Genomic DNA, 23,173 nt, shown 5'->3' with positions numbered 1-23,173 from the left:
GGCGGCAATCTGTTATTAAATGCGCGTTCCCGAAAAATGCAAGTACGCGGTCTTGTGTTCGGATAATTCAGAACACAGGTACTTCCCTAAGAGCCTCTGAAACCGCAATGGATTCCAGTGTGCAGGTTGACCCGTTTGCTGGTCTGCCAAACCAATTTGACTCCGTGCCACGGCTGTGCATGTCGGAATACGTCAAATGTTTCGACAGCCGACTCAAGACAAATAAGTACACCCACACATCACTCGTTGTGACCATGATGATATAAGCAGTACCTCTGACGGTTCAGAGGGTGACTGGCACAGGCTCTAAGTCGCACACTAGCAAAGAACACAAGTCTCACTATTTAGGTAGAGACCTGCAGTTCTTTACTAGCGTAGCGCCAGTACAAGAGACTTGTACAAGAGTGCCGATCTTCCTTTCTCTCGGTTTCCTCGTCAGGTCGGTTCCAAAAGCACATTTCTCTTTTTTGACCTCCCCCATTTTCACACAAGCCAATCACGAGCTGGAACCTGTCATTCTAAGCTCGGTGAATGGTCTTTGCACTGCATACCGATTTGACCAATCAGAGACTTAAAGTTAATTGGTAGAAAACAGAAAGAAAATTCAGCTTTGCAGCCTCTTTCCCACATGTTTGCCATGTCTTTTGCTAACTCAATACAGGGTGGAAGCACAGCCCTCCATAAATAGCTTGTTATCTCCCCTGTTGCCTCCATTTCAAAGTTTGGAAAGAACGGTCATAAACTTGCATTGACAAAACATGTTTTGAAACAAAGTCTGGACATCTGGGCCCCAGTTTCCCTGTCCCACGGACATTTGCAGAACGTTTACATTTCTTTTGGCCGCTTGCTCGCTAAAAAGGCCTACAATGTGCTGTCAGCGACTTTTCGGCGCTAGGCCGTATACCTGGACATCTGGCGCCAAAGCTTAATGTGTTTCTGCACAATGCGACCGCGGCACAGTCCGTCTGGAAATGTGTCGTCACCGTTCTCCAGAACAAACGCGCTTTGTCGCCCCACCAACAGTGTGCTTTTACTGCAGTCGTTTAAGTCGACACCCTGTTCCTTTGAATGCAGGTAAAGCTTACTGTATTTCTTTCCCTAGAGCACACAAACAAGACTATAAATTGCTGCCCACCATTTTGTCACAATGTATGTAGTCAAATCGCTGTAGATCGTATTCCCTACACCGAATCGGAAGTGAGAGTGCCCTGCACATTCTCTCTACCCTCACCACGAACTGGTTGAAACCATTTTTTATTTAACGCAACAAAAAAGTTCTTTTGGGTGAGCAAGATAAATGAGACACCCTGTATATATGGTTAACGCGAAATGGCCTATAATCTCTTCAGTGCAGATGCACAGCAGACTCAAACTCTTACAGGAATCAGCGAAATGCCGTGAGTATCGAGGATAATGGGCAAGGGGCACCACATTAGAAGTTGAAAATTTCCATCTGATGGAACGCGTACAGCTGTAATGACTGCTGTGTCGGGATGACTCAGTGGTCAGAGCATCTGTCCAATAAGCAGGAGACACTGGTTCTAATCCTGGTCTGGCGTAAAATTTCAACTTTTCCCGTTGATTTCAATCAATGCCTGCTCACAGCCAGTGTCTGTAATACCATTGTCTTTACATCCGTCTTATTGTCTCAAAGTGACCCCGAGTGGCTAGCAACCTTCTTTCCAAATGTAATGATTTTTGTTTGGTCGGAAAGCACTGTGGAGATGCCACCAAGATTAAGTAGAAAATTAGTGACCATTTCAGCAACTTGGCGGCAACTGAGTTTGCAGAAGGCGCAGGGAAGCTTCTAGTAGGCTACAACAAATGTTTATATTTGCTCACTGACTATGTAGAAAAACAGCTAAGATATAGAAAAATCTTGTAAAATAAATTTTATGCTATTTTGTCCAAAACTGACAGTTTGAGCCTGTGGCTGTGTACAAAATATAGGTTGACTCTTACACAGAAGATTACAGTAACCAGACACTTTTTACAATGCTGCTTATTTATTTAAATAGTGCCATTGCCAGTTTCGAACTGATAGGTTCATCTTCAGGCAGCTAGTTCACGTTTTACATTAGATTTCACGTAAATGGAGAAACAAAACATGAAATCCAATGCAAAATGTGAACTATCCATTTGAAGATGAACCTATAGGTTCGAAACCGGTAATGGCACTGTTTAAATAAATAAATATCATTGTATAAAGTGGCTGGTTGCTGTAATCTTATGTGTAAGAGTCAACCTATAAAATAAATTTTGTTTCATTATCTTGAATACAAATGTCTGAAAGAAGAAACCATTCCTCCTTGGACACACTGCATTTCCTTAAGATTCTTCCAGTGAATGTCAGTTCGTCATCTGCTTTTCCTGCAGTTTGTCTTATGTCATCATTCCACTCTAGGATGCCTCCTGGGTACTTTGCGACAGTTACTGTTTTTGGTGAATTTTCACCAATAGCGTAATCGAACAGTAACAAACCCAAGTACGTTAACATTGTCAAACAGGGATCTGCGATTTCAAAAAATGGTTCAAATGGCTCTGAGCACTATGGGAGAGAACTTAGAACTACTCAAACCTAACTAACCTAAGGACACCACACAACATGATCTGCGATTTGTTGTAAATTTTTTACTTATGTGAGGGACTGAAAACCCACGAAATCAATATCGCATATGATATCTTCTTTATTCAAATGGGTTACTAGTTTTGGCTAACAGTCTAGTCATCTTCAGATCATAAAATATTCTTCATTAGTGTTGGTGCCATTACAGCTCCACACATCATAAAATCTTCCTTGAAATGACAACATCTGTTGTGTACATAGTTCCGCGTAGTCAGCGCATACACAACTTTCCCACTAGAGCGCGCCCCGCTAAGCACAACAGTGCAGCTGCAGCCGTCGTCCGTCCCCGCACTACAAGATGGCGCTGTCTTAGAGACGGACCAAATTCTGCTTCCGCCGATCCGCGTATTAATATGTCTCGCAGTCAATGAGATTGCTGCTAACGTAAAACCTTTTCTCCTCGTGGATCACACTCGTGCAGTGATACCTGAATGCGCGAGTTATTATAACGAGTGTATAGACCTCCGATTAGTCAGTCTGCCTTAGTCTGCATTAGTCTGCATTAGTCTATAGTCAAGTTCCAGTCTGCGCCTAATAAGATTACCATATTCCTGTACATAGGCATGAAGATAAATGAATAGACACTTTGTCAAGTATCAGAGATATGTGAGAATAAGATTAACATACCAAGACCAAAGGAACTTCAGATTTTCAATTGTAAATAGCATCCAGAACCAAGTTAAGTTATTTTTATGCTTGTTATTATTTTAATAAATGTGTTTGAAAATTAATCAAGTTCTATTTAGAGTTGGTCACCGTCAATTTGCTACTCTAAGCATGCCAGTGGCATGTCTATCGTCTGACGTAACGGCAGAAGATAAACGCGCCACGATAAGACCACGAGACATATTGCTTATTGCTGACACTCGCCCACTTCGTTAGAGCGACAAGTCAAATAATCCGATGGTGTGTGTTCCGAAGGTCTTACAGTACGCACACCACACTATCCATACAGCTTTTCATCATCTTGACTAGTGTCACGGAACGATGGTCGTAAAACTGGAAGTGTACATTAATGGCGAGAAATGACAGTGAAAAAAAAGAACAATATTTGTATGTGGAACTATCCACTAAAATGTAAAAGACATCGTCTTACCAAAGATGCTATGTCGTTAAAACTTCATAACTGACACAATCAATATTTACGTCATGTCGTAGCGCAGGTGATCATATATACTTTGCCGTAACGTCTTACATTTAAGAAAGATTTCAACAATGTGATAAACAGTAATGACACCAAACTAATCTAGGTTTTATGATCTGAAGATGGCTCGACTGTTAGCCGAAACTAGTAATGCATCCAAATAAAAAAGATTTCATGTGCGATCGTGACTTCACAGGTTTTCTTCACTCGCTGCTGGGTTGCATTTATTTACTTTCGCTCGCAGCTGCCAGTGCGTGGACCAATCATAGATCATTCACAGCGCTTCCTCCATTTCGCATTATCCTTCCTTTCTCCTGGATTACCTTTTTTTGCCTTGCTTGGATATTGCACTCCCATCCGAATACCAGGCTTATGTGTTTGTAATGTTTCATTTGTGTGTGCTGGAGGCAGCTTACGGCCTGACAGAAGCGGCCCCGTGTGTGCTCAACTCTGAGAGGACGACCAAGAAGCAGACGACTGTGGGTAAGCCCTTACCCAACACCAGCGTCAAAGTCGTCGACGTTGAAACCTCGCGCGTTCTGGGACCTAACCAGCCTGGAGAAATAGTCACCAAGGGACCTCAGGTATGTCAGATTTATTTTGCACTAGCTCAGCGCCTTCTACACTGTGTGGTTAGCACAGTTGTCTTTTTGCGCTTTTTAATCGAGTTTTTATGTTGTTCACAAACTGCAATATCTTCTAAACTTTTCATGCTGATTAAGGCATAGAAGCATGGTTATTTCCGAATGTACTTCTGACCAGAAACGATTCTCTTAGTTGGGTTCGCAGCTCTTTGTTAACCCTGCGTGTTGAGTTCTTCTGGTGATATTTCCATAAAAACTTTCATTTCCTAACACATATTAACTTTAGAAGTCAGGTACAAATTTTCATAAATTTAGCTTTAAAAGTATTTTAATATAAAGAAATATTTTCATAAAAATTTTCATCATGTACTTCACCCCTTAAGGGCTGAATTTCTTAACAGACTGAAAAATGTATGTTTTTACTTCCAGCCGAGAAGTCCAATACCACTTTTCATAGATGTAGCTTTAAAAACGCTATAGTAGTATTTTAATAACTTATTTTCAAGACAAACTTTCACCCTCTATTGTACTCCTTTAGTGGTATAATTTCCAGAAATGATGAACCGTGTTTTTTCTAAAAAAAATTCTGGCAAGGGAACCTAACACAACTATCGTATTTCTAACTTCAAAATTGCCTTAATAGCGACGTATTTTCAGAAAACCTTTTAGCCCCTACTTCACCCCCTTAGGAATGGAATTTCGAACAATACCTTACTATACGATGCCTACAGTATAATATCAACAGCCTCTTAAAAATTTCAACCTCAGCAGTTTTGGGCTGTGCGATGATAAGGCAGTGGATCAGTCATGCCCTGTTTCACCCCCTTATGGGCTAAATTTCCAAAAACACTGAAACACGTCATTTTTTATTTCTAACCAAGGAGCCAAATTAATAGATTCATAGATTTAGCTTTAAAAATGCTTTCCTAATGAGATATTTTCGTAAAACATTTTAGCCCCTATTTCACCCCCATTATGTTGAATTTTTCTACAATTTCAACCTGTTCTTTTATGTGAAACCGAGAAGTCAAATACCCTTTTTCATAGATGTGGCTTCAAAAATGCTTTAGTACTTGTTCAATAATGATTTATTTTTAAAAAATTCAGCCGCTATTTCATCTTAAAGGGGTTAAATTTCCAAGAATTCTGAAACACGAATTTCTTTGTTTGTGACCGAGAAACCAAATACCAATCTTTGTAATTCTAACTTGAAAAGTGGTTTAGTAGTGACGTTCTCCTTTCTTAAAGGATTTTTCGGAATTCCACCCAAAAGGGGGTGAAATTGGGCATGAAAAGTTTTTTGGGCGAAGGCCACTTTTCAAGTGGTCTACGGTACAAGATCAACATCTTCTCCAAATTTCAATTTTCTATCCTTAGCGGTTTGGGCTGGGCAATGATAAGTCAGTCAGTCAGTTAGTCAAATGGCTCTGAGCACTATGGGACTTAACATCTTAGGTCATCAGTCCCCTAGAACTTAGAACTACTTAAACCTAACTAACCTAAGGACATCACACACATCCATGCCCGAGGCAGGATTCGAACCTGCGACCGTAGCAGTCGCGCGGTTCCGGACTGACGCGCCTATAACCGCGAGACCACCGCGGCCGGTGCTCGCAGGTCAACAGGAAGCAACTCGTGCACGTAGCTAATTTTGAATGGATAGCAAAGAAGCATGCTTCGTAGGATTTTATGCACTGTGCTCACGAGTTATGTCCAATGTTCGGGCAATTCTCCGTGGACTCCACGTTTGCACACACCACTGGTCTCCTCCCGCAATGCTGTGGTCACTGCTTTCACTAACATCGAATCAATTCGTTTCCTCCCTCTATCAGGTTGCACACCAAAAGAACCCGTCTTTTCGAATTTCCGAGTTATTTTCTCCAGATCCATGGCAGTCATCGCATCAACGCCTTTTTTTCAAACCCTTCACTGTCCGTAACTTCTGCAGAGCAACGCACGCACAGTCATCATTCTTATAACACAGCTTTACAAGCTGAGCGCGATCCTGCATTCGGACAGTCATGGCAAAGGTCGCAGACGCGAAAGGAGGAAAAGCCGTGTACCCGGTGTGTTTATACCAACATCACTGGTTCGTGCGCATGACAGGTGTTTTCATTTACGAATTCTGACACATCCAGCGCCATCAATTGGTCAATTTTCACACCATTTTGTTTCTTCTGCCATATGTTTTCCCCCTTCTCCGATAAAATTCCGTTGCAGTTTGACGTCATTCTGGCCAGGGTGTTATTTCTACAGCATTTTGAAAGGTTAACTTTGATAATAATCACCCTGTATATAGAGATTTTTGTTACATAAAATTATGACGCAATGCAACAAAATCCCGAAAATCAGGGAGTAGGGAAGTGTAACGATTGAGTCATGCATCAACAGGCAGAAATGGTTACTGCGGGGCACTTCTGATAAGTATACTCTCAGGTGACAAAAGTCATGGGATAGCAATACGCACATATACAGATGGCGGTAGTATCGATTACACAAGGTATAAAAGGGCAATCGACTGGCGTAAAGGTTTCCGACGTGATTATGGCCGCACGACGGTAACTAATAGACTTCGTGTTGTGTTGGCAGAAGAACCAACACCGTGTTACGAGAGGAGGCCGAAATGCACGCGTTTTAGGTCACGCAGGCTGGCGTGAGAAGGGAAGAACTATACTGAGGTGAGGTCTGGAACATGACAAGGAATTAGAATTCAGTAAGCGGACGTAATTAGTTTGATACTTAACTTTAATCCATTAATGATGAACGTCGCTCTTGACGGTACATGATTCACAATATTATCTGTTCAGAATAGTAACGGAATATGGCGCCTTGCTAGGTCGTAGCAAATAACGTAGCTGAAGGCTATGCTAAACTGTCGTCTCTGCAAATGAGAGCGTAAGTAGTCAGTGAACCATCGCTAGCAAAGTCGGCTGTACAACTGGGGCGAGTGCTAGGAAGTCTCTCTAGACCTGCCGTGTGGCGGCGCTCGGTCTTCAATCACTGACAGTGGCGACACGCGGGTCCGACGTATACTAACGGACCGCGGCCGATTTAAAGGCTACCACCTAGCAAGAGTGGTGTCTGTCGGTGACACCACACTTTCAACGCGGAATCATTGTTGGAGCTAAACGCATAGGACATTCCATTTTGGAAATGGTTAGGGTATTCAATATTTCTAGATCCACAGTGTCAAGAGTGTGCTGAGAATACCAAATTTCAGGCATTACCTCTCACCACGGGCAACGCAGTGACCGACGACCTTCACTTAACGATCGAGAGCCGTGCCTTTTGCGTAGAGTTGTCAATGCTTACAGATAAGCAGCACTGTGTGAAATAGCCCAGAAATCAGTGTGGGACGTAAGACAAGGGGCCGAAATTTTGCGTTAATGAGCTACGGCAGCAGACGACCAATGCGAGTGCCTTTGCTACACGACATCGCCTGTAGCCCCTCTTCTACCCTCATAACCATATCGGTTGCACCCTAGACGACTGGAAAACCGTGGTCTGGTCAGTGCCGACTTCAGTTGGTAAGAGATGATGGTAAGGTACGAGCACGGCGTGGGCCCCACGATGCCAACGACCCAATTTGTCAACAAGGTACTGTGGCCCATTGGGTATCGTCTCAGTTGTGCGACTGGATCGTGATTTCCTGTCACGAAGGTCGCAGTTCGTAGTAATAGACGGCAAATCATCGAGTAAAACTGAAGTGATATCAGGTGTTCCCCAGGGAAGCGTCCTGGGACCTCTGCTGTTCCTGATCTATATAAATGACCTGGGTGACAATCTGAGAAGTTCTCTTAGGTTGTTCGCAGATGATGCTATACTTTACCGTCTAGCAAGGTCATCCGAAGACCAGTATCAGTTGCAAAGCGATTTAGAAAAGATTGCTGTATGGTGTGGCAGGTGGTAGTTGACGCTAAATAACAAAAAGTGTGGTGTCACCGCCAGACACCACACTTGCTAGGTGGTAGCTTTTAAATCGGCCGCGGTCCATTAGTATACGTCGGACCCGCGTGTCCCCACTATCAGTGATTGCAGACCGAGCGCCGCCACACGGCAGGTCTAGAGAGACGTCCTAGCACTCGCCCCAGTTGTACAGCCGACTTTGCTAGGAAAGGTTCACTGAGAATTACGCTCTCATTTGCCGAGACGATAGTTAGCATAGCCTTCTGCTAAGTCAATTGCTACGACCTAGCAAGGCGTCACTTATCCTTTGCTATGTATCTAATGAAGCATGTACAGTAACAAGACCAATGTTCACCAATTGTGGATTAAAGTTAAGTATTCCAGCAGCTACGTACTTTTCTTTATAGCATTCATTACGTATCCTGTTTCAGACCTCACGCCAGCCTGCGTGAGTTTAAGCGCGTGCCTTTCGGTTACCCGTCACTGTGGATTGGCTGTCTTGTCAGTCCACTACAAAAAGTGTGAGGTGATCCACATGAGTTCCAAAAGAAATCCGTTGGCATTCGATTACTCGATAAATAGTACAATTCTCAAGGCTGTCAATTCAACTAAGTACCTGGGTGTTAAAATAACGAACAACTTCAGTTGGAAAGACCGCATAGATAATATTGTGGGCAAGGCGAGCCAAAGGTATTTAGTAATCGCGAAAGCGTTACGGAGATGATAGATAAACTCCAGTGGAAGACCCTGCAGGAGAGACGCTCAGTAGCTCGGTACGGGCTTTTGTTAAAGTTTCGAGAACATACCTTCACCAAAGAGTCAAGCAGTATATTGCTCCCTCCTACGTATATCTCGCGAAGAGATCATGAGGATAAAATCAGAGAAATTAGAGCCCACACAGAAGCATACCGACGATCCTTCTTTCCACGAACAATACGAGACTGGAATAGAAGGGAGAACCGATAGAGGTACTCAGGGTACCCTCCGCCAAACACCGTCAGGTGGCTTGCGGAGTATGGATGTAGATGTAGAAGGTTGCGTTTCATTGGCAGTACACTTAGAAGATGCAACAAGTCCACTAAAGAGGCAGCTTACACTACACTCGTTCGTCCTCTGTTAGAATATTGCTGCCCGGTGTGGGATCCTTACCAGGTGGGATTGACAGAGGACATCGAAAGGGTGCAAAAAAGGGCAGCTCGTTTTGTATTATCACGTAATAGGGGAGAGAGTGTGGCAGATATGATATGCGAGTTGGGATGGAAGTCATTAAAGCAAAGACGTTTTCCGTCGCGGCGAGATCTACACTCCTGGAAATTGAAATAAGAACACCGTGAATTCATTGTCCCAGGAAGGGGAAACTTTATTGACACATTCCTGGGGTCAGATACATCACATGATCACACTGACAGAACCACAGGCACATAGACACAGGCAACAGAGCATGCACAATGTCGGCACTAGTACAGTGTATATCCACCTTTCGCAGCAATGCAGGCTGCTATTCTCCCATGGAGACGATCGTAGAGATGCTGGATGTAGTCCTGTGGAACGGCTTGCCATGCCATTTCCACCTGGCGCCTCAGTTGGACCAGCGTTCGTGCTGGACGTGCAGACTGCGTGAGACGACGCTTCATCCAGTCCCAAACATGCTCAATGGGGGACAGGTCCGGAGATCTTGCTGGCCAGGGTAGTTGACTTACACCTTCTAGAGCACGTTGGGTGGCACGGGATACATGCGGACGTGCATTGTCCTGTTGGAACAGCAAGTTCCCTTGCCGGTCTAGGAATGGTAGAACGATGGGTTCGATGACGGTTTGGATGTACCGTGCACTATTCAGTGTCCCCTCGACGATCACCAGTGGTGTACGGCCAGTGTAGGAGATCGCTCCCCACACCATGATGCCGGGTGTTGGCCCTGTGTGCCTCGGTCGTATGCAGTCCTGATTGTGGCGCTCACCTGCACGGCGCCAAACACGCATACGACCATCATTGGCACCAAGGCAGAAGCGACTCTCATCGCTGAAGACGACAAGTCTCCATTCGTCCCTCCATTCACGCCTGTCGCGACACCACTGGAGGCGGGCTGCACGATGTTGGGGCGTGAGCGGAAGACGGCCTAACGGTGTGCGGGACCGTAGCCCAGCTTCATGGAGACGGTTGCGAATGGTCCTCGCCGATACCCCAGGAACAACAGTATCCCTAATTTGCTGGGAAGTGGCGGTGCGGTCCCCTACGGCACTGCGTAGGATCCTACGGTCTTGGCGTGCATCCGTGCGTCGCTGCGGTCCGATCCCGGGTCGACGGGCACGTGCACCTTCCGCCGACCACTGGCGACAACATCGATGTACTGTGGAGACCTCACGCCCCACGTGTTGAGCAATTCGGCGGTACGTCCACCCGGCCTCCCGCATGCCCACTATACGCCCTCGCTCAAAGTCCGTCAACTGCACATACGGTTCACGTCCACGCTGTCGCGGCATGCTACCAGTGTTAAAGACTGCGATGGAGCTCCGTATGCCACGGCAAACTGGCTGACACTGACGGCGGCGGTGCACAAATGCTGCGCAGCTAGCGCCATTCGACGGCCAACACCGCGGTTCCTGGTGTGTCCGCTGTGCCGTGCGTGTGATCATTGCTTGTACAGCCCTCTCGCAGTGTCCGGAGCAAGTATGGTGGGTCTGACACACCGGTGTCAATGTGTTCTTTTTTCCATTTCCAGGAGTGTATTTACGAAATTTCAGTCACCAACTTTCTCTTCCGAATGCGAATATCTTTTGTTGAGCCCAACCTACATAGGTAGGAATGATCATCAAAATAAAATAAGAGAAATCAGAGCTCGAACAGAAAGGTTTAGGTGTTCGTTTCTCCCGCGCGCTGTTCGGGAGTGGAATGGTAGAGAGATAGTATGATTGTGGTTCGATGAATCCTCTGCCAAGCACTTAAATGTTAATTACAGAGTAATCATGTAGATGTAGATGCAAGTTGGTGGTGGCTCCGTAGTGGTGTGAGCTGTGTTTATGTGGAACTGACTGGGCTCTGCGGCCAAACAGAACCGATCATTAACTGGAAATGCTGATGTTTGGGTGTTAGGAGACCATTTGCCGCCATTCATGGACTTCATGTTGCCAAACTTGTCACCGGGCCACAATTGTTCGTGATTAGACTGAAGAACGTTCTGGACGATTCCAGCGAATGATTTGGCCATCCAGATCACACGGCATGAATCCCATTGTACATTCATGAGACATAATTGAGAAGTCAGTTTTTGCAGTGTGTGCTGCACTGGCAACACAACTGACAGGTATAGAGGCAGCACGGCTCAGTATTTCTGCAAGGGACTTCCAACTACAGGGTGGCGCACGAAATGCGTTACCCTTTTGTTTTGAATGTAAACTTTATTGTCAATACAATCTGAAAGGAACATATACTATGTGGTGTCACCGCCAGACACCACACTTGCTAGGTGGTAGCCTTTAAATCGGCCGCGGTCCATTAGTATATGCCGGACCCGCGTGTCGCCACTTTCAGTGATTGCATACCGAGCGCCACCACACGGCAGGTCTAGAGAGACTTACTAGCACTCGCCCCAGTTGTACAGCCGACGTTGCTAGCCATGGTTTACTGACAAATACGCTCTCATTTGCCGAGACGATAGGTAGCATAGCCTTCAGCTACGTCGTTTGCTACGACCTAGCAAGGCCCCATAGCCTTTGATAATTAATATTGTGAAGCTTGTACAGTAACGAGAGATGTTCTACAATTATGGATTAAAGTTAAGTATTACATCCACTTCGTACTTTATTTGCTACTATTAATTCCCTTAACTGTTCCAGACCTCACGCCAATCTGCGTGAGCTTAAAAGCGTGCATTTCGGCCTCCTCTAGCAACACAGTGTTGGCTCTTCTGCCAACACTACATGCTACAATGAAGAGCCGTCCATGGAGATATGTTCTAACTCAGCACATGCTCAATATGTCCACCATATCGTTTCCTAACTTCCTTCAAACGAACACTGAAGTTAGTGATTACCCTACGGCACATGTAATTTCACTGCAAGCTTGAAGAATAACTCTTCTGAGCTCCATTAAATCACGTGGACGTTTCGGGCAAATTTTTTCCTGTAGGTACCCCCAAAGAAAAAAGGCACATGGATTGAGGTCTGGACTATTGGGGGGCCAATTTTGTCCGTCATTGAAGCGACCTGGAAACCTGAGTGAAATGATTCGCATGTCGAAATGCTTGTGTAAAAACTCCAAAACAGTGTTTGCAGTATGTGGCCCTACTCCATCTTGCGTGAACCACTGCGTGTTGAAGAGCAAAGCAGTAGCAATAAGCTGTGGAATGAAGCTATTGCGAAGCATGCTCAAATAACACTCGCTGTTCACAGTTTCTTCGAAGAAAAAGGGTCCAATAAGTCCGTGACTGGAAATTGTTGCCCACGCTGTAATCCTCGGAGCATAATGTTGTCGTTCATGAAGCACTTGTGGGTTTTCAGTGATCAAAAAGCGTACATTTTGTTTGTTAACCACACCCTCTAAATGAAAATGTGTCTCGTCTGAAAACCAAACGTTGTTGAGGGTTTCTTCCCTATCCTCCGCCCACTGAGCAAACAGTAGTCTCTGCTGCTTGTGTTCTTCAGTGAGCTTCTGTGCACAGGTCATCTAGTATGGGTACATATGGAGGTCACTTTTAAAATGCGTTGAACGGAGCGTCTGGATGTTCCCAGTTGCACTGCACCCTTTCTACACGATTTCCCGGGACTTCTCTGTACTGCAACTCGTACCGCTTCAGTATTCTCCGGCGAACAAACAGGCTTAGGCCGAGGTCGCTTCGCTTCCAATACTGTTCCTTCCTGTACAAATTTATCGTACAACCTGTGGATGGTCTTCTTGCAAGGGACTCATCGTGTTGTAAACTGTCCTAGAAAACGCCTCTGAGTCACAACAAGGCTTTGCGTTTCATGAAAAAGTAACACAATTGCCGATCGTTGCTGTGCCGTCAGTCTTCCATTGTCAGCCATTGCTGCTTATTAGTCTCCTAGCGACAGTATCGTGAATTACACGTCATTTCATAACTCATTTGTTTTTCCAAGCTCTGCTGGTACTGCTGTAGAGATCTCAGCGGGATGTGTAATGTGCGTCGTAAATTGTGAAAGAAACGATCGGTAACACATTTCGTGCGCCACCCTCTGCTTGTTGAGTTCGTGCCCTGTCTAGTTGGTGAACTACGCCAGACAGAAGGAGGTCCGATACGATATTAGGAGGCATCAGACTTTTGTCGCCTCAGTGTACTACGTAGGAGCCTTTTATGACTAATGCTAGTCTACTCCCATTACTAACAGTGGTAAGTAATTGTCTTGCTTCTTAAATATTCCCAGGGCATTGTCGATTGGATCAGCGAGCATCACAATCAAAAAACTTTATTTTCTCTAGCCTGCAGGCGCACTGTTGTTTTGGTTTAATTGCAACGGCGATATTATTGTTCATCTGGCAGAGTAGTCTACTCTCCTTGTGCAGAATTTCCTCTCTTGCGTTCCGGCCCACACGCGTCTCCTATTTGTCCTTTTACAAAACGAACAGTTTATCTCGTCTGGAAAAGTTGTAGTCGGGCCAGTCGCTCTCTTAGTGCCTAGAAAGTGCAACAAACGATGACCACACAAACGAACTTGTAATGTTTGCTAGTTTCAGAACTGCCGAGCTTCTTTTTTTTAAGTGATACATAGTACGTGAGTGAAGTCTTCAGTATATTGTCACGTTTCATACAAGAACTCGGCCCAGCCAGTGCTAATCTTAAGCTAGAGTTGCTACGCTCACATACAATCACTCGTAATAGCCAGGTTATGGTGTCTAACCAAACTTGTTACCAGGAAGATTACAAAACGATTTTTGGACAATATGGTTGTGGAGAGAAGCAGCGATTAGTATGATAATCAATAATTCAAGAACAGTCTTAATCGCATTTATTATTGTTATAATACCGCCAACCGGTTTCAACCCGACGCAGGGGTCTTCTTCTGGGCGTTTACACCATTGGTCGACTGCTGGTGGAGTCACTCCTGTCTACATAACCGCAGGAAACTATCGTCAGTTTATCAATAGTGGTGTCACTCCTGTCTACATAACGGCAGGAAACTATTGATAAACTGTTGATAGTTTCCTGCCGTTATGTAGACAGGAGTGACACCACTATTGCTAAACTGACGATAGTTTTCTGCCGTTATGTAGACAGGAGTGACACCACCAGCAGTCGACCAATGGTGTAAAGGCCCAGAAGATGACCCCTGAGTCGGGTTGAGACCGGTTGGCGGTATTATAACAATAATAAATGCGATTGTTCTTGAATTACAGATTACAAAACGGATTGTCTGTGACAGAGAGCTCATTCAAATATTGCACAACTCGATCCCTTTCAACATTCAGTTCTCGGTCCCGACTTGCACAACACGCCACGCGGATTTTTGTTAACTCAAAAGTCACAGTTTACAAACAAAAATCGAAATTCCTCGTTTTCTTCTCACACGTTCGCGTTCACTTTCCGACATTCCAGGGTCAAGTTTTACTCATAATTCTGCAAAATAATTACATTTATTCAGAGCTCCCTACGTAGACGTGCGAACATGATGATGTATGAGCTCCGAACTTCATCTACACTTCACAAAGCAGCTTTTTAGTCCACTAAATACGCGCGAGCGTACTGCCCTCTAAATGGGTGAGGAACATCGTCGCCAATCCAATATCAGAATTAAAGCGCGCGATCCCGCGTCTTTTATTGTGAACCAATCACAACGTAACACCTTTCATGAGAAATTTATTAAACGAACAAATGTATAAAACCCACAAATATCAAAATAACCACCTCTCTAAATAATTGAATGATTATAAGGTATGTCTTGTTTTGCCAGTACCATAAACTGGCCAGCTGCACTTTACACATGTCAGCTCATGGTATGACTCACTCTCTCTCTGTCACGCTAGCGTCCACACAATTAACAGAAAGCCTTGCTCAGGACGGCCGGACGCGGGATTGAACCTTCGTCCTCCCGAATGCGAGGCCAGTGTGCTGACCACTGCACCACCCCGCTCGCTCTCTTTCACATTCCATATGTAATGAGTTTTTCATTTCTAGGGTTCCATCGTCAGTCGGTAAATACTGGACTCATAGGATCACCTTGCTGTCCATCTGTCTGTCTGTGTACCTGTTCGACTGTTGCAAACCTTTTGTCTCAGGAACGAGTAGACGTATCAAGTTGAAATTTACGTCACGTATTAAGGTCTATAATCCCTTGGCGGTGAAAAAAGTGAAGGCTCCAAATCAATGAGATCATTAGACACGGTCATTTATGTCACGTATTTTGATACTTGCAAAGTCATAGCGTAAAGAGAGCTTCTATTGCTCTAGAATCTCGAAATCTGGCGGAAAGCAAGATTACACTGTACATATAAAGGAAAAGATCCAGAAAATATTCACACTGAAGAGCCAAAGAAACTGGTACACCTCCCTAATATCTTGTAGGGCCTCCACGAGCACGCAGAAGTGCTGCAACACGACGTGGCATGGATTCCGCTAATGTCTGAAGAAGTGCTGGAGCGAATTGACACCATGAATATTGCAGGGCTGAGTACGAGGGGTTGGAGATCTCTTCAGACAAGCACGTTGCAAGGCATCCCAAATATACTCAATAATGTTCAACTATCCGCCCGGTATGGCAGAGAGGTTCTAGGCGCTTCAGTTCGGAACCGCGCTACAGCTACGGTTGCAGGACACCGCTCGTCTAGCCCCCCCCCCCCCCCCCCCACCACACACACACATATATATATATATATATATATATATATATATATATATATATATATATATATATCAGCGGCAGCAAAGCGATACGCTGTAGCGCCGCAGAATACAGCGCGCCCGGCCGTCGCCGCCTCCCCCGCAGCTCCGCGCGCACGGAGGCGGCACCCATCGTAGCGCCCACGCGAGCGGCAAGGGTCCCCCAAACCGATACGCCTCAGCCCCCTGCCTCGGACATGGATGTGTGTGATCTCCTTAGGTTAGTTAGGTTTAATTAGTTCTGAGTTCTAGGGGACTGATGACCTCAGATGTTAAGTCCCACAGTGCTCGGAGCCATCTGAACCATCTTCTTTACGAACCTCGTATTTTAAGTTTGCATTTTGTGCCATACGGTACTACCATGCACTGAGGTGTCAAAAGTCATGGGATAGCGGTATGCACATATGCAGATCGCGGTATTATGGCCTACAGAAGGTATAATGAAAAGGTTTCCGACGTAATTATGGGTGCACGACAGGAAGGAGCAGACTCTGTATGCGGAATTTCCATTACGGAAATCGTTAGGGAATTCGATATTCCGAGATCCATGAGTCAAGAGTGAGCCGAGAATGCCAAATTTCAGGCTTGGCCTCTCTCCACGGACAACATAGTGTCCGGAGGCCTTCACTTAATGACGGAAAGCAGCGGCGTTTGCGTAATGTTGTCAGTGCTAACAGACAAGCAGCACAGCGTGAAATAACCTCACAACTCAGCGTGGGACGTATGACGAACGTACCGTTTGGACAGTACGCTGCTCTTCCTGATAGCGACGTCACCTGCAGCGCTTCTCCTGGTCTCGTAACCATATCGGTCGGACACTCGGCAGATGGAAAACCTTAGACTGGTCAGATGAGTCCCGATTTCAGCTGGTAAGAGCTGATGGTACGGTTCGAGTGTGGCGCAGACCACACCAAGACACCCAAATTGTCAAGAAGGCACTGTACAAGCTGATGGTGGCTCCATAATGACGTGGACTGTATTTACGAGTACGAGTTGGAACGGACGGTCCTGTGGTCCAACTGAACCGATCATTCGGTTGATTGGAGACCATTTCCGGCCATTCACGGACTTCATGTCCCCGCATAACGATGTCATGTCACCAGGCCGTAGTCGGTAGCTAGTGGTTTGAAGAACATTACGCACAATTTGAGCGAAAGATTCGGCCACCCAGTCGCCCGACATCAATCCCGTCGAACATTTATGGAACATAATCGAGAGGTCATTTAGTGCACAAAATTCTGCACCGACAACACTTCCGCAGTATTGTGGACGGCTATAGAGGCAGCATCGCACAATACTTCTGCAGGGGACTTCCAGCGACTTGTTGTGTCGTTTTTTTTTTTTTTTTTTTTTGGTCATCAGTCTACTGACGGGTTTGATGCGGCCCGCCACGAATTCCTTTCTGTGCTAACCTCTTCATCTCAGAGTAGCACTTGCAACCTACGTCCTCAATTATTTGCTTGACGTATTCCAATCTCTGTCTTCCTCTACAGTTTTTGCTCTCTACAGCTCCCTCTAGTACCATGGAAGTCATTCCCTCACGTCTTAGCAGATGACCTATCATCCTGTCCCTTCTCCTTATCAGTGTTTTCCACATATTCCTTTCCTCTCCGATTCTGCGTAGATCCTCCTCATTCCTTACCTTATCACTCCACCTAATTTTCAGCATTCGTCTATAGCACCACATCTCAAATTCTCTTCTGTTCCGGTTTTCCCACAGTCCATGTTTCACTACCATACAATGCTGTACTCCAGACGTACATCCTCAGAACTTTCTTCCTCAAATTAAGGCCGGTATTTGATATTAGTAGACTTCTCTTGGCCAGAAATGCCTTTTTTGCCATAGCGAGTCTGCTTTTGATGTCCTCCTTGCTCCGTCCGTCATTGGTTATTTTACTGCCTAGGTAGCAGAATTCCTTAACTTCATTGACTTCGTGACCGTCAATCCAGATGTTAAGTTTCTCGCTGTTCTCATTTCTAATACTTCTCATTACCTTCGTCTTTCTCCGATTTACTCTCAAACCATACTGTGTACTCATTAGAGTGTTCATTCCGTTCAGCAGATCATTTAATTCTTCTTCGCTCTCATTCAGGATAGCAATGTCATCGGCGAATCGTATCATTGATATCCTTTCACCTTGTATTTAAACTCCACTCCTGAACCTTTCTTTTATTTCCATCAATGCTTCCTCGATGTACAGATTGAAGAGTAGGGGCGAATGGCTACAGCCTTGTCTTACACCCTTCTTAATACGAGCACTTCGTTCTTGATCGTCCATTATTATTATTCCCTCTTGGTTGTTGTACATATTGCATATGACCCGTCTCTCCCTATAGCTTACCCCTACTTTTTTCAGAATCTCGAACAGCTTGCACTATTTTATATTGTCGGACGCTTTTTCCAGGTCGACAAATCCTATGAAAGTGTCTTGATTTTTCTTTAGCCTTGCTTCCATTATTAGCCGTAACGTCAAAAAATGGCTCTGAGCACTATGGGACTTAACAGCTATGGTCATCAGTCCCCTAGAACTTAGAACTACTTAAACCTAACTAACCTAAGGACAGCACACAACACCCAGCCATCACGAGGCAGAGAAAATCCCTGACCCCGCCGGGAATCGAACGCGGGAACCCGGGCGTGGGAAGCGAGAACGCTACCGTAACGTCAGAATTGCCTCTCTCGTCCCTTTACTTTTCCTAAAGCCAAACTGATCGTCACCTAGCGCATTCTCAATTTTCTTTTCCATTCTTCTGTATATTATTCTTGTAAGCAGCTTCGATGCATGTGCTGTTAAACTGATTGTGCGATAATTCTCGCACTTGTCAGCTCTTGTCGTCTTCGGAATTGTGTGGATGATGCTTCTCCGAAAGTCAGATGGTATATCGCCAGCCTCATATATTCTACACACCAACGTGAATAGTCGTTTTGTTGCCACTTCCCAAAATGATTTTAGAAATTCTGGTGGAATGTTATCTATCCCTTCTGCCTTATTTGACCGTAGGTCCTCCAAAGCTCTTTTAAATTCCGATTCTAATACTGGATCCCCTATCTCTTCTAAATCGACTCCTGTTTCTTCTTCTATCACATCAGACAAATCTTCACCCTCATAGAGGCTTTCAATGTATTATTTCCACCTATCTGCTCTCTCCTCTGCATTTAACAGTGGAATTTCCGTTGCACTCTTAATGTTACCACCGTTGCTTTTAATGTCACCAAAGGTTGTTTTGACTTTCCTGTATGCTGAGTCTGTCCTTCCGACAATCAATCTTTTTCGATGTCTTCGCATTTTTCCTGCAGCCATTTCGTCTTAGCTTCCCTGCACTTCCTATTTATTTCATTCCTCAGCGACTTGTATTTCTGTATTCCTGATTTTCCCGGAACATGTTTGTACTTCCTCCTTTCATCTATCAACTGAAGTATTTCTTCTGTTACCCATGGTTTCTTCGCAGCTACCTTCTTTGTACCTATGTTTTCCTTCCCAACTTCTGTGATGGCCCTTTTTAGAGATGCCCATTCCTCTTCAACTGTACTGCCTACTGCGCTATTCCTTATTGCTGTATCCATAGCGTTAGAGAACTTCAAACGTATCTCGTCATTCCTTAGTACTTCCGTATCCCACTTCTTTGCGTATTGATTCTTCCTGACTAATGTCTTGAACTTCAGCCTACTCTTCATCACTACTACATTGCGATCTGAGTCTATATCTGCTCCTGGGTACGCCTTACAATCCAGTATCTGATTTCGGAATCTCTGTCTGACCATGATGTAATCTAATTGAAATCTTTCCGTATCTCCCAGCCTTTTCCAAGTATACCTCCTCCTCTTGTGATTCTTGAACAGGGTATTCGCTATTACTAGCTGAAACTTGTTACAGAACTCAATTAGTCTTTCTCCTCTTTCATTCCTTGTCCCAAGCCCACATTCTCCTGTAACCCTTTCTTCTACTCCTTCCCCTACAACTGCATTCCAGTCCCCATGACTATTAGATTTTCGTCCCCCTTTACATACTGCATTACCCTTTCAATATCCTCATACACTTTCTCTATCTGTTCATCTTCAGTTAGCGACGTCGGCATGTATACCTGAACTATCGTTGTCGGTGTTGGTCTGCTGTCGATTCTGATTAGAACAACCCGGTCACTGAACTGTTCACAGTAACACACCCTCTGCCCTACCTTCCTATTCATAACGAATCCTACACCTGTTATACCATTTTCTGCTGCTGTTGATATTACCCGATACTCATCTGACCAGAAATCCTTGTTTTCCTTCCACTTCACTTCACTGACCCCTACTATATCTAGACTGAGCCTTTGCATTTCCCTTTTCAGATTTTCTAGTTTCCCTACCACGTTCAAGCTTCTGACATTCCACGCCCCGATTCGTGGAACGTTATCCTTTCGTTGTTTATTCAATCTTTTTCTCATGGTAACCTCCCCCTTGGCAGTCCCCTCCCGGATATCCGAATGGGGGACTATTCCGGAATCTTTTGCCAATGGAGAGACCATCATGACAATTCTTCAATTACAGGCCACATGTCCTGTGGATACACGTTACGTGTCTTTAATGCAGTGGTTTCCATTGCCTTCTGCATCCTCATGTCGTTGATCATTACTGATACTTTCGCCTTTAGGGGCAATTTCCCACCCCTAGGACAAGAGAGTGCCCTGAACCTCTATCCGCTCCTCCGCCCTCTTTGACAAGGCCGTTGGCAGAATGGGGCTGACTTCTTATGCCGGAAGTCTTCGGCCGCCAATGCTGATTATTTATCAAAATTTAGGCAGTGGCGTGGATCGAACCCGGGACCGAAGACGTTTTGATTATGAATCAAAGACGCTACCCTTTTTTTTATTTATTTATTTATTTTAAATCTCATTTTGTTCACTTTCGTTCGTTGCATCTGCTCGGGGCGGACGTAGTAAGACAACCGTTTAAGTTCGTTATTGACCGATTAACTCAGTTTTTTTATTACAGAGGGCAACTAACCCTCTCACCGAACACGCTGAGCTACCGTGTCGGCTACCCCTAGACCACGGGTCTATGCCACAACAAATGATAAACTATAGGAGTCTACAAAGCAGACACCCTTTGAACAAAAGTACGCTTATTAGTCAGTAAATACACTGAAGCACCAAAGAAACTCGTGCAGGCATGCGTATTCTAATACAGAGCTATGTAAACAGACAGAATACGGTGCTGCGGTGGACAACGTCTACATCAGACAAGTGTCTAGCGCAGTTGTTAGATCGGTTACTACTGCTACAACGAAGGTTACCAAGATTTAAGTCAGTTTGAATGTGGTGTTATAGTCGGTACCCGAGCGATGGGACACAGCATCTCCGAGGTAGAGATGAAGTGGGGATTTTCCCGTGCCATCATTTCACCAGTGTACCGTGGAAATCAGGAATCCGGTAAAACATCAGATCTCCGACATCGCTGCGGCCGGAAAAAGATCCTGCACGAACACGACCAAAGGCAACTGGAGAGAGTCGTTGAACGTGACAGAAGTGCAATCCTTCCGCAAATTGCTGCAAATTTCAATGCTGGGCCATCAACAAGTTTCAGAGAACGAACCATAAAAAGAAACGTCATCCATATGGGCTTTTGAGCCGAAGGCCACTCCTGTACCCTTGATGACTGCACGACGCAAAGCTTTACGCCTCGCCTGAGCCCGTCATCACCGACTGTTGGTGATTGGAAACATGTTGCCTGGTCCGACGAATCTCATTGCAAATTGTACTGAGCGGATGGACGTGTAAGGGTATGAAGACAATCTCATGAATAAATGGACCCTGCATGTCAACAGGGAATTGTTGGAGCCTGTGGAGGCTTTGTAATGGTGTGGGGCGTGTGCAGTTGGAGTGATATGGGACTCCTGATACTCCTAAGCACGACTCTGACAGGTGACACATACGTAAGCATCCTGTCTGGTCACCTGCCTCCATTCATGTCCATTGTGTATTGGGCAATTCCAGCAAGACAATGCGAGCTCCACACGTTCAGAATTGCTACAGAGTGACTCAAGGTACACTCTTCTGAGTTTGAACACTTCCACTGGCCACCGAACTCCCCAGACATGAACATTATTGAGCATATGTGGGATGCCTTGCAACGTGCTGTTCAGAAGAGACAGCCCTGCAGGATTCATGGTGTTAATTCCCTTCAGCACTACTTCAGACTTTAGTCGAGTCCATGCTACGTCGTGTTGCGGCACTTCTGTGTGTTCGCCGTGGCCCAACACGATATTAGGCAGGTGTACAAGTTTATTTGGCTCTTCAGTGTAGTATAGCCGAACCTGGAAACATACTCCTATCGTGTCACCGGTAACAGCAGAAGTGATATACCGCTAGAGGAAGTCCTCTTTTCACAATATTTTATTTTGAGAAGAATGAAAGTGTCACAGAGAATGTCTTTTTAACTCCTCGCTTGCAATGTTTCTCCACTGCCTTTAGTATTAACTCTTTGGCTTTTAATATATTACATGTCTTATGGAATATTTATCCTTACATAGTAATTGGTTCATCTTCAGAATTTACCAAAAAAGTTAAAAATTAACGCTCTTATCGTAAGATGTGTTACACGCCCGGGAGTACGAATGGGCGGGTGTGTGGGGGGGGGGGGGGTACCTTACACGTTTCGTGGCCGTTCGCCCTGTCCACACCACGTACCTGGTAATCCCGCTGCGGTCGTACTGTTCTGCTCCACACTGCTGTTGGCTTGCCTGAAATTATCTATCGAAGAAATGCAAGCGGGTTTAGGGGAGCCACTCAACGTTTAAACACAACACTGTCCTATGTCTGGTATGAACATCTATATTCTGAGACTATATGGAAACCACAGGTTGCACTGTTTACATTCTAAATCGTAAATGTCATCCCAATTAACAATCTTGATGATTAATTGTCCAAAATATAATTCAGACGAGCGTACGCATAACCGACACGACGCGGGTGATTGTTGATGATACGGAAGCCGCATGATCGAACGAAAGTTCTTACGCTCGTCACACATACAGATACCTGGTAATAGTCCTCCTTGTCACTAGTAATGATACAACACTGTTCGTAAAGTTAATTTTTCAGTT

The 23,173-nt window shown here is 45.0% G+C and overlaps 1 protein-coding gene across 2 annotated transcripts in view; it reads left to right on the top strand.

Annotated features, from left to right (window-relative positions):
- LOC124717054 (4-coumarate--CoA ligase 2-like) overlaps positions 1-23,173 on the top strand; it is a 269,113-nt gene that overhangs the window by 208,061 nt on the left and 37,879 nt on the right. For both annotated transcript variants that reach the window (XM_047243732.1, XM_047243735.1), the window contains exon 8: positions 4,182-4,354. In XM_047243732.1, coding sequence (XP_047099688.1) covers positions 4,182-4,354 — 173 coding nt within the window. The remainder of the gene's footprint in view (positions 1-4,181; positions 4,355-23,173) is intronic.

Source organism: Schistocerca piceifrons, chromosome 9 (assembly GCF_021461385.2).
Source record: "Schistocerca piceifrons isolate TAMUIC-IGC-003096 chromosome 9, iqSchPice1.1, whole genome shotgun sequence".
NCBI lineage: Eukaryota > Metazoa > Arthropoda > Insecta > Orthoptera > Acrididae > Schistocerca > Schistocerca piceifrons.
The sequence above is the reverse complement of the archived record's forward strand: the minus strand, read 5'-3'. Positions and strand labels throughout refer to the sequence as shown.